Source organism: Liolophura sinensis, chromosome 10 (assembly GCF_032854445.1).
Source record: "Liolophura sinensis isolate JHLJ2023 chromosome 10, CUHK_Ljap_v2, whole genome shotgun sequence".
Taxonomy (NCBI): domain Eukaryota; kingdom Metazoa; phylum Mollusca; class Polyplacophora; order Chitonida; family Chitonidae; genus Liolophura; species Liolophura sinensis.
In genome coordinates, this window is record NC_088304.1 from 15941343 (window position 1) to 15954661 (window position 13319).

Genomic DNA, 13319 nt, shown 5'->3' on the forward strand with positions numbered 1-13319 from the left:
ATTTTCTATCTTGTTTAACGACTGCATATCTCCTAAGCAAACACAAAATAAATGCCTCATCAAATATATGAAACACACACAAAAAGCACGTCTGATTTCGGCATGTCTCAGCTGACCAATTTTTGCAGTGTTCATGCCGTCTAGAAGTGCTCGTCCGCACAAGAAAAAATGGCAAATCAACTCGTCGCTCTTCACAGTTTACGGTCTGTCGGGTACATTCTGTGGCTTAAGTATAGTAATTCTGTCTTGTGAATCAGTCCATTCGTGGACTTATCTTGCGATCAACGCCACACAGAATTCTAACCACTAACTAACCGATTTTCTCCTTTCTACCCACATCGCCCTGTATACGAGTCATTCTTATGTAGGCTGGAGTGTTATCTATATTTGCCGTTGCACACAATAAGTGTTACGGTTCCCACCAATCAAGCAGCGCATGTCCGAAAAGAGAAAAGATACGAATTTATAATAACAATTAATCTAAGGCGTGGGACATTAAGTTTGGAACACCCGTATTTAACACATAATTTACCATGTCGTCTATGGTATCGGAAAGCAGTCTAACGGGACCTTTGGTATCTACCGTAAACTGACTTCGGCCTACTTTATTTCCTCTGCCGTTATTATCGTGTCTGTTCCTTATATCAGCGATAACTGCCCATCACAAAGTTAACCACCGTGTGTAAAAACGTCTTCGCGCTTGAGTCGTCAAGAATATGGCGGCGATCCACGTCATTCTCGTGTTGCTCGCCGTCTTCCAGGGTGGATCTCTGCAGCGAACATACAGCGAAGCCTCGACTCAGGAACTTTTGGAGAGTGTGTTTGTAGCGATAGAGAAATTGTCAGCGTTCTTCAAAAGTGATTACAGTCAGGTGAATGTAGACGGGTTATTTGGTCTGCGACTGGGTCAAGGTAAGGTTCCTATTCTCTCTGAGAACTGTATTTCTTTTTTCTTCCTCTCTTGTAAACTTAAAATGCAAACAGAGTGGGCCGTGGTCTACCCGTGCCTAGAGGCGCTTACCCTTTGGTCGTGGGTTCAAATCCAGCATTAGGCTGACAATTTGTAGAATTCACTGCTCCTACTGCCTGTGGAGCCTTGGTGACAACATGCTTGTGTGACCGTTTGGGCTGTGTAATGTTGCCAAAAGTCGGTGGTTTACCATGGGCTGGTCGGTTTCCTTCATTTGTACAAAAATGACTGTAATTGTATAAGTGAATCATTCTTGAGTGTGACGTTTGGCAAGATCCAGATAAATAAATACTACAATTTCCTCCCATCAGCATTTTCTTTTGGGAAACAGTCTCGTTTTTTTTTTAACCCTATCACCATAATATAAATTTAACAGCCTAATAGGCTATTTTCTATTTAATCTAAATATCGGGCCTCTATCACAGAAGGCCGTAAGTGAGAAGGTCTGTTAGCAACCTGCGGATGGTCGTCGGTTTCCCCCGGGCTGTGCCCGGTTTCCGCCCACCATAATGCTGGCCGCCGTCGTATAAGTGAAATATTCTTGAGTACGGCGTAAAACACTAATGAAATCAAATCTATCACTGAATGATTTTATTTTTTCAGTCTAAATGGATCTAATTCAAAGTCTGGCCTTATCACAACCAAAGTATCTTGGGCAATTCGCTTTTAATCGGTCCGATCATGATCTTGATTCCGTGTGGAACAGTATATTTTTTAATATTTTCGCTGTAAAATATATACTGACGGTAATTTACAATATTCCTTTGCTGAATATTGAGTATGAGAAATTTCATCAGATTTACTATCTAGGTTGCTTTATATCTTAACAGCGAATTTTGATATTGCTTGTGAGAGGAAATGTAGGGTGCGCTGGAAGAAATGTAGGTACTATGTTACTGTTGTCTTTGTTCGTACATATAAAAACATATGTGATTGACATCATAATGCCTTTTGTTTTGATTCACTGGGTGCGATATAAATGTAAATATGTGACGAATATTTGTTTTACTATACCAGGGTAAAATGACATTTTAAATCGTGTCTCTGTAAGCATTCTTTGTCATTTCTCTACTCTTATACATGTAGTATAACGTGGGAGGGTCGTGGGTTTCTCCCCAGGCTCCGCCCGGTTCTTCCCACCATAATACCGACCTCCGTCATTTAAGTGAAATATTCTTGAATACGGCGTACAATACCAATCAAATAAACTAAATAAATAAATATGGAAATTCTTTTAACCAAAAACCAAACTGCTTAGTCAGTAAGTGTCTTTTTATCTTGTGTTACTGATTTATTCATCTTCTTTTGCGCCACAGCTTTTCAGTTTTCTTTTATATTCTTCACTTATCTTGACGATGCTGTTTTCATTCCACAGGTCAGCTTATTGCTGCTCTTAAGGAAGGCGGAGATTTGACCTATGACCTGGCGAGCCGTCTAGAGGCGCTGGAAGAAGAGGTAGAATTCACGTGTCAGCAGGTGTTACCTTACGTTGAAGCGCGAGACGAAGAGTACTTCAAACGTTTCCGGTTGACGGTGGAGGACCCTTACATGCTGCCGTACACCCCCATTGATCTCCATCCACCCGCCACAAACCGCACTATCACCGACACGACATCTTACAACGAGGAAGCAGGCGATATCTGCTTGTCCAAGATCATGGGAACTTTCGTGCACGACGACGTGTAAGTAATCTTTTAAGCCTAGGAACGCAGAATATAGCACGAACCGAAAAGTGGAGTGAACGGTGGAGTATTTGGGAGCCAACTGATGTCTGATGGATACTTTTATTGTCTCACATGCAACATCTTGCAACGTTTGTTTAAATGTTCACAACTAATGCTAGTGACGGCAGATGGTACATGTTAAATGAAAAAGAATTCTTATTTATTATTGATGTTTTACGCCGTACTCAAGAATATTTCACCTATACGACTGTGACCGGCATTATGATGGGAGGAAACCAGAATTCCTTTAACAATATCATGGCACGGAGTCATTATTTTGGAGATAACATATGACATATGTTACTTCTTCATATGCAGAGACTGTACACATGTGGTTACTACTACTCCTAGTCACGCCTTGTTTATGGTAGCTGGAAAAGGTGACGAAATTATTTTAATATATAATATATCACGGCACCGAGTCTAGAGTCGATGCGGAAAACATTTTGCGGACCTTTTTAAATGTGACACAATTTGACGAAGAGTGTGTGTAGGAGATGTGTCTATTCGAATTGTGTCAAATCGATCATGTGACTTTACGGCGTGTTTGTTAAACTACAAGTCGGTCATTTTGACAGAAATAAATGTGAAAAGTAACGAGTTGTCAAAGGAATGTTTCATTGGACTGTAATAAATAATTGATAACTAGTGATAACTCTTTCCTTTAGAAACACAGAATATCCGTACGCAGAGAGCATGTGAATGTGAAGGCCGTCTATCAATTCTGTTGATTTTGGATCGCCTGGCATGGTTTATGTGAACTTTGTTGTGTTTACATTAGTTTTCAGATTATTCAACGAAATCGACTTTTTGGGTTGACGGCTAGTAAAGTAATTTTTGACTTGGTATCCAAAGATGTGCAATTTAATTGTCTCAAAAAGATGTTACGTGTATTTTTTCACGTTGTAGTTGTTGTTAGCTGCTGAATCACTATGATGATCTTAATATGCAGACCACCATTATTTAGGAGTAAAACCTGGCGTACGATCACGATCGTGATTCCGAAAAGTTTTTTTTAATTCCGCGTAATTTATTTTTATATTCAGTTGTAACTTTAGCTATAGGGCTTACAATCGATTGTAGCCACGGTATCTTTGTTGCACGCGGGCCCTTATGCCTCAAAGCATCTTTTTCCAGGCCAGTTCCAGTGTGCACTTCCGACGAGGACTGTTTTCAGATGATGACGAAACAAGGAACTACGGGTTATACCTTAACACACCAGCTCCTCTACTTCATACTCGGTCACAAGGTATGTCCTTAGTCTGGCATGATGCCTTTGAGCATATTACTCGTGTCACACAGCACATGTAACGTGACGTACAGGTTCCCACCGCAGTGACAAAACACCCACAGCGCTGTAGTCATTACGCAACTTGTACCTACCATTTTTGAAACATAACCCTCATTTAAGAGCATGGGATAGGTTGCATTTATCTGAAAATGAGAAAATCTGTTTGATTAATTGATTTATTTGATCTTTGTTTAACGGCATGCTCCAGGATTTTTCCTACATACGATGCCAGTTAGTGTATTATGGGTACGGGAATCCGCTGCATAACCTGCGTAGGGTCGCAGGCTCTGTTCGGTTTCCTCCCACCATAATGGCCGCCGTGGTATAAGTGAAACTTGAGCAAAATCTAAAATGCTAATAAAACATGGGTGATATCACCTGAAAAGGCCATGCAATGTTTTGATTGTGGTCTCCGGCAAATTCCACGTTAAACCACGTGAGGGCACCGTTAACCACTTATTGCCAATCTGCCCCGAGAACAAAGGATCCAGAAAATTGTTTGATATTTGAGATGTAAGTTTTGACCAATAAATGATAATATTCCAAATTTTGACAAATAAATAATAATATTCCAGTTATTTTAATTACACAAACATTAGCCAGTGTACCTGTGTCAAATCTTAGAAGCCACATGTAGAACTTTTAAGGTGGCTGTTTTGTCATGTATGTCACCTTAAACTATACTGTGTGTACTAAATGTGATGATAATACAGCATGCTGAGTAATTATAGACCTGAGGTGTCTAATATATTGCAATATACGTCACGACATTATTTTACCTTCTGCTTAAGAGGGACAGAACCAAGAAAACTCTAGACTGTCTTACGATTAACATCACTGCAGGTATTAACATGAACAGTTAGAATAACAATTTTACTGAGGTAAACTGACAAAAGGCCAGATTGCATCTGTTACGCGACAATCTGTGGTTCAATCATGTATTTGACCATTTACCAAATATCCCCCTCTCGTAACTGCTCTGGTTTTACTTTCTATCATGTAGTGTGGGGTTTTTTTTAATCAAAACACCCATGAATCAATCGTATATATTTGGGTTTGAAGATGGACTGTGAGCGGGAACTACAGGACGTTGCCGGACAGGAAGTGGACATAGCGGACATAGAGGCCCGGATGTGTGAGGAGATATACCAAGATGCACTGCAGCTGATTCAGGATGGAGATGTACCGAGCGGCGATCAGGATCTCTTTATGGAACAAAGTAAGGATCATCTCGTGCACAACAACCAAACAGTTTCAAAACTGTTCAAGTTTTCCTCTGTCCTCTCTGCTTGAAAACACATTCACAAATAACTTCCCATTGGGCTATAATGAAAAATCAGATGTATAATACGTCTTTATAATCCATATGTACTGATCCCTTTTTTTTCATTCTTTTTTTGTTTTTCTGTAGTTTCTCTCTGTGGAGTGCTCGGGTTTCAGAATTTCATGAGATCAGACTGGATGAAGATGGTACTAAAATGGCCCAGCTCCGAGGGCTGCTTTACCCTTCAACTGACCCCACAACAGGAGAATGTTGCTCGGTACGTCACTTACACTACAACAACGCTGAAAGGCCGTTTTATTAAAGCGAGATTTGCCTTGACTCAAACTAAAACAAGATTTAAAGCGCTTATACATCTTAACTAAATTCCGGCTAGCTGTTAAATGAGGTAAACGTATTGCAGTGGGAAATTCCCTTCCCATGAAACCACAGATAACAATGAAATTTTTCAATTTTGATTTCAGTCAGAAGTTGTTGATTCCTTATACAACGCAGGAATTTACATTGAAGTGACAAGTACAGTTGTACTTATATGTTTTCAAACACCCGAGGTGGCCATTGCTCTTAACAGGTTGATTAATTAATTTTACTTTATTGATTAATTGATTTATTAGTGCCTGTAACGCCATAATCAAGAATATGATACCTATACGGATGAGTTTAGTTTCATTGTGGAGGAAATTAAGAGTACTGAAAATGAACTACTAGCCTCTGGCATGCAACACTCCTGCAGCAATCGTGCTTACCCCACAGAGCAGGTTGAACGTTTGAGTAGGTGACATGTATTTTAGTGGAACGCACGCGATCGCCACCTGTGAGTTAAGCAGCCAACAGAATATAATAAACGTCTCGTTTTTTTCTTTTTTTTTTTTTTGGATTAAGTTTCTCTTGGCTTGACCACCAAATTTCTTGGAAACACGCAAAACAAACAAAACCTAACTTACATTGAATGTGATTGGTTTGATACAGGTTGCTGTATTTATAATTGGTATAAATGCAGTTTTTACAATATCTTTAAGCATACGTCATTGACGTGTAATGTATTGCCGCTGACATGCATTTTATTTACTTAATTCGTCACAGGTCATGGTGCTAGCGTGCGTGTAATTTGGTACCATTTAGGTGTTTACATGAACACTTAGAATAAAAAGCCTGAGGTATATCGACATGTTTCATCGGTTACGTGTGACCATTTGCCAATTATCACGCTGATATCGCTCCTCTGATATTACTTTATGTTGTAGTCTTTTTTTTGTTATTACTCCACTATTGCAAACGTTCGTTAGTTGAATTTAGAGTTGTGCCCCTTTCTACGTGAGTTACGGATTTGTGATTGCGTCGATAAATTCCGGCGAGCCAAATTGACAACTCTGACAGAGGAACTATTATAATCTCTCCCAGGAGAAGCAATTTGGTTCATCGGACAGAATTGTCAACAAGAAACGTGGATAACATGAGAAAGAAAACGATGCAAACTTGTGTTTTCCAGCTACACAAATAAACGATCATATTTAGCGAGTGTGTTGTAATCCGTTCGTATTGTTCTTAAGTCCCTCTTTATTAAATGTGATGACAACACAGCATTTTGAGTAATTCTAAACCAGTGACGTCTAATACCTTGCAATTGTATCCGATGTTTTTTTTAATTAATTCTGCCTAAGCCATGGTGGCAGGAGCTTTGTAAGTTATTACAAAGTAATCACTTACATGAGCAATTAGAATAAAACCCTAAGTGACATAAACAGGCCGGATTTTCCGGTTATATATGTAACCATTTGCCAACTATCATGCTTTCGTCACTGTTGTGGTTTTAGTCTAAATGATATAGCCTTTCTATATCAATATTTCTGTCATTGTATTTCCTGGGTAATATCATTTCTAAGATCGCTCGAAATGCAGATTTACTGATTCACAGATAATAAATTCCTTCAGTATAAATATCAATTAAGAGCCGCGTGCTTTAATCAAATACTATTTCTCATTTGGGCAGACATCTGCGGATGCATTGTGTTCAGCTAAGCAATAATTTAAATGTCTTCATCCTGTCGGATTTTATTTCGGGCTCTTCTTGGCAAGCCGTTTACGGTTGTTGATAATCCGTGAAATAAAATCAACTATACGTATTGGGATTAAAGAAGTCCTCCAGGTATGATATTGAAAAGCTTTGGTACGACATCTGAAAGCTCAAACAATAGCACACTCCACATCTCTTAGCACTATGGCGTAAGTGGAACTAAGTGGTAAAGTAATTCTAGATTTTTCTAGGCCAGCCAAAGCAGATGTCTGTTGTTTTTAGCGCTTTACAATTTTCCATTCTGAATACCTATAGAAATTCCTGTTCACAAATTTCTCGTCCACATGATTGCAGCGGAATGTCACACTTATTTAGGATATCATAATGGGTCATTGCAGCCCGTGAATATGGAAAGCTCGTATCTGAGATCATACATTTATTTATTTATTTCTTTATTTATTTAGTTGATTGGTGTTTTACGCCGTACTCAAGAATATTTCACTTATACGACGGCGGCCAGCATTATGGTGGGTGGAAACCGGGCACGGAGAGGAAGCCAGCATAAGCTGGACTTGAACTCACAGTGACCGCATTGGTGAGAGACTCCTGGGTCATTACGCTGCGCTAGCGCGCTAATCGACTCAGCCACGGAGGCGCCAGATGATGTAACAGTGACAACAGATGGATTTGGCATTTATTAAGCCGATACCTTCACACGAAAACGAAGCGAAAGGATCGAGTTTCATGTTTGTTACTACTTAAAACTTGAACCTTCCTTTAAAATTTTTCACCGATCACAACGCAACTAAAATTCAAACGATCCATGTCATTCGTTTAGTTGATTAGCTGATTAGCTGATTTAGTGGATGCTGTAATCATAAGATCCCCATGAGAATCCAATCATGCAGCATACTCCTTACAGCGCATGCGTCGCTTTCTGCCTTTCGCTTTTAATCTCTATCACCAATAGACGCACGTTTAGTCTAAGCCTCATCACTTGTGACCTCCAGCGGAACTATTTAATCAACATTCATCAATAAAATTGTTTCAGGAGTTGGTTAACTCATGTTGCAGACACTCAAAATAATGTGGGCGCACGTGTATAAAGTTTTACTACAGATAAATATTAATCCCCCAGACCCCAGTGACCTCGGCGTTATTCAAGATTTCTGTACCAAATTTGCTACTGATGGCAGTGATGTAAATGGGTTTTATTCCATTTTAGTTTTGTGAAAATGTCATGTTGGTTCAGCCTCACTTAGTTTTTTCAAGGTTTGTCCTATGATTATCGACTTAGAAAGGACCCTTCTTGGATTAAGGCTTTCATGGAAATGTTGACGGTTATATTGAACAAATACTTTTGCCTTTAGTCAGATGAGGAGTCTCATGAGCGGGCTGAAGAAGAAGGTTGACAGACAAAGAGCTGAGAGGTCATGTGATCAGCCGAACCCGCCCACAGGACGGAAGTTACTTCGAGAATTCCCGATGAGAGGTAAATGTATGCACTTTGACTATGTTCAGGTGGTGATTTGAAAATGGGATACTGTATCTTTGAATGTGGCTTCCTTGAAGCTCGCAATTTTTGATGCCTAAAACGCGACACTTAACCAGAAGGGCTCACAGTATTATCCTTGAAACTAGTATCTGTAAATTACAAAGGCAACATTTATGTTGTTGCTTGTTTCTTAATAAAGGCTCTTGCTCTGTACATTTAAATCTCATCTCTCAGGATAGACATACATGCTATGACCTTGTCCTGACGTAAAGTAATCTGTAATCCTCTGATGATACAATGTGGTAGTCTTTCAGTCGGCTGTTTATGGCGGTGATGTTCGGCTCTTGTGCTTGTATAGCCCACAGACTCTGAGGTAAATTGACAAGAGGCCGAATTTCACCAACTGCATGTAACCGGTTACATGTTATCATTTACCAACTATTACACCATGGTTGCTACTCTGGTTTTAGTCTCTATATGGCTATGGTCTTTTTATGCTGCTCCAACAGTTTCGAGTGTAAATTGCCCTCACTTGGATATCACTATATCAACGAATCCTGCATATGACATTTGCATATCTTAGGCTGTAGCATTTGTTAAAACCTGTATGTACGATTCCAGCCGACGTCACACGCTGTTACTGCAAAGTTAAACTAATGTGTCCAGGTTATTCCATCAAACACCCTTACTCAAAGTTCCTTAAGTTTTACCTTGAGTATAATTCTGTTGTAAGTAAATATGGACAGACCGTCAAGAAACACCTTGCTTCATGATTGTGTGTAATTCCGCTCACGCCGGGCCTAAGGGCAGGATATTCACCGTATTGAATTAGATCGTCACGTCGGATACATGTTGCAATCAGTTGCAATCAAACACAACTCAGATACATATTTTGTTATCGACATCCCATCCCATCCTATAGCATGGTACGAGTCTTCCGGACATCACCGAAAACTGTTGACTGTTTCTCTTTGCATGATTCAGGCAAAATTTCGTATTTTATATAATTTCTGATTTTTTGGTGGTTTGTGTTAAACGCTGTTTTGGGAATTGGCCTTGCGTTTATTAACCTGGAGCATCCATTTTGTTATACGAAGGTCTGCATCGCCACATAGATTCCATCATCGTTGAAAATTGCTGACTGCTTCTCTTCCCGTGAATCCTTCCTAATTTTGTATATATTTTCTCTTCCTGTGAATCCTTCCTAATTTTGTATGTATTTTCTCTTCCCGTGAATCCTTCCTAATTTTGTATATATTTTCTCTTCCAGTGAATCCTTCCTAATTTTGTACATATTTTCTCTTCCCGTGAATCCTTCCTAATTTTGTATCTATTTTTTCTTCCTGTGAATCCATCCTAATTTTGTATATATTTTTTTCAGTTCTTTCATTTTTAGGTGGTTTGTGTTAAACGTTAGTTATCACAATTTGATCTTACAATTAATGGACCGGGACGTCCATTTTGGTAAACGGCTGGTACACGAATGTCTATCTCGACGCTTAGATTGCGTTTCAGTATTCTGTTGCATGGCCTGAAATTCCTGGTTGTTTCAGATGGTTGCATGGCCCACAAATCCGGCCTAGGATTCAGTACTCTGGCTACCTACCTTAGGCATCTCTTAATGAGTGTTCCTCGGAATAAATGATGATTACCGTGAAGAAACCGTTCTATCTCGTGAATAAATAAAGCCTTCGGCTCATAAATCTATGTCATGTCGATTACTATCTTGTTCTCTTTAATGAAGTTACAGTAACCTAATTATTACATAATGGTTCTATTAAATCGCTTTGATGTTGACTTCATCCATCAACACCCGTGCATCAAAATAATTACGACAGACAATGAAGTTACATCTCATCTAGTTACGCTAATCTTTATGCAAGCATATGCAATACATCTCGGAGCGTAATATTTTATGATAGCTCTATACATTGCTATCGATAAAATTATAAATTAAACTAAAAGTATAATGGATTAATGCCTGTCTGAGTTTAGTTTTGTAACTACCGTTTGAGATGGTTCAGTCATTCAGCAGTAGTTTCTCCTGCGCTCTGTCACGTGATCCAAAGGAGGGCGAGCCGTGAATAATTTATTTATTTATTTATTTGAATGGTGTTTTACGCCGTATTCAAGAATATTTCCCTTATACGACGGCGGCCAGCATTGTGCTGGGTGGAAACCGGGCACAGCCCGAGAGAAACCCACAACCATCCGCAGACATTCCCACGTACAGCCGGAGAGGAAGCCAGCATGAGCTGGACTTGAAATCACAGCGACCGCATTGGTCAGGGGCTCCTGGATCATTAAGCTGCACTAGCGCGCTAACCAACTGAGCTACGGAGGTCCCCGAACCGTGAATAAAGCCTACAGCTCATTATCACGCTGTCGCAGGACAACATTACTGTAACTATAGAGCAGATCATGAGTTCGTAGCACGACAAAGTTACTGCAACGTTTTGGCACTATTATCTGTCGGTGGCATGACAACGTTACTGTAACTTTAGTGAGACTACATTAGCTCATTGTCAGTCCGTAACATAACATTACTGTAACTTGTGTGCTAGTACAGCGGCTCATCAATCTACAGCACGACAGCGTTACTATCATATTTGTGACACTACATTATCTCATTGTCAGTTCGTAGCACAACAATATTACTATAACTTTTGTGCTTGTTCAACGGCTCATCAAACCACACCACGGCAACGTTACTATAACTTTTGTGGCAATACCGGCTTTTCGTCGTCTATTCTTATAGGAACGCCTTTGTATGTGATAAAAGAAGTGCTGAAATGAATTAACGTCGTTCTTAAAAATTTTAAATACGACGTCGGCATCATGCCGAAGACACCAGACAGGACACCACACTCAGTCACATCATATCGACCCTTTTTAAAGTATTTGGTATGACCCGACCCGTGTTTGATCCCTGGTCTTCTGACTTCGAGGCGTACTGCTCTTATTATTAAGCCGCCGAAGAGGTTTAGGAGATCTGTTGAAAGGTTGACAAGTCCATGTGCTGTTTTCAGAGATTGGTATTTAATTATACCTTTTTGAAAAAATATATCTCGTCATATAGCCAAAAATCAAGTTGTTTATATTTATTTATTTCATTGGTGTTTTACGTCGTTTTCAAGAATATTTCACTTATACGACGGCAGCCACTATTATGGTGGGAAACAACCGGGCAAAGCCCCCGGGGAAACCCACGACCATCCGCAGGTTAAACTGCTTATATACTAACCTTACATATGTGACGTACTAGCTATGAGTACACTCGGACGTTTCCTAGAATCGTACGCCATTTTCAGCTATGGTGATACTTCAGTAGGGTTAGTCCGTTATGGTTCATCATGATCGACCAACTTTGTTTGATCTCAACGAACGACTCCATAACTTATCGATTTCGTCTTCAATTAACATTTAATGTAAAAATAATCATGGTTTAAGTAGTCTACGAACGTTAATCAATTAAACTCCGTGCTATTCTCCAAAGAACCGAAGCGATATGAAAGACTGTAAATATTTCCCATGATTGAAAGACTGATTAACGGGCTTCGCCGAAAACAATAGAAGGCATGTCAAAAAGCTCTGTGCAACGATATCACAGTTCTTTTTTGTCGCACAACGCTAACTCCATGATTATTTTGATAAAATGCCAGCAAGGAAATATTTTTTGAATCTGCAACGAGCTAATGATAGGCTTGTTCTTGCAGCATGCATCTTGTTGTCAAATAATATATGGTACTTCAGAGGTAGACGCAGGTAAAGGTTCTACAATGAGAACTAAGAATGATGATGGGTTACCTAAAAAGATTGCCAAAAAAAAAAAACGCTTGTACAGATTAAGGCTCTAAAATGAAATTTTAACATCACGTTTGGCCTTTGTTGAAGTCGAAGAGGGAAAAAGCTTAAGATCTATTTCAAATGCTTGTTTTCAACTTGTTTTCATACTGGTATAATGCCAGCGTTTCCCTCGGCCGTGCACCTTATTTCTTCACAAGAAATAGGGAAAATAAAACCTACACCTTGTTTCTTCACAAGAAATAGGAAAAAGAAATCAGACAGGGTTTTTTTTACCTGAACTGTTTGTATTTAACATCGTATGTTTATTTGAAGTTCATTTTAGCATCCTGCATTGCTTCTAATATCGACACAAGTAAACGTTGAAATATCCCTAAGATAAGATATCTCAACAATGATAGTTATTGGCTTTTGGCTTCGTAAGAGACACGTCAAAGAGTCCTGCGAGGAGCACCTGACACCTCCGCCTAGGCTATATGACCGTTGGAGCACTTGTTCGGCGTTTCTCGTTTATCCATTGATCTCTGCTATACCCTTACAGTGTGACGGTGTATGGTTACAGTTCTTCGTGATGGGCCCACGGTGACAGTCGTTTCGTAAAGATGATTTGCGTATGCATACCGCGAGATGCCTCAATAGTACACTAACGATCCGGCCCAAACCATTATCTACATCCATTATCACATCAAGCGATGATTGTTAGCGACTGAACCCCCAAACCCTGCACAAAGCAAACCAA

The 13319-nt window shown here is 39.6% G+C and overlaps 1 protein-coding gene across 1 annotated transcript; it reads left to right on the forward strand.

The window, feature by feature from the left end:
• Nucleotides 1-649: 649 nt before the first annotated feature.
• Nucleotides 650-10458, forward strand: LOC135477226 (UPF0764 protein C16orf89 homolog). The gene is made up of 7 exons (XM_064757396.1): nt 650-912; nt 2346-2652; nt 3832-3943; nt 5048-5204; nt 5397-5526; nt 8652-8773; nt 10330-10458. Exons 1-7 carry the CDS (start codon nt 717-719, stop codon nt 10419-10421), a joined length of 1116 nt encoding a protein of 371 aa, XP_064613466.1. The 5' UTR covers nt 650-716; the 3' UTR covers nt 10422-10458.
• Nucleotides 10459-13319: the final 2861 nt, after the last annotated feature.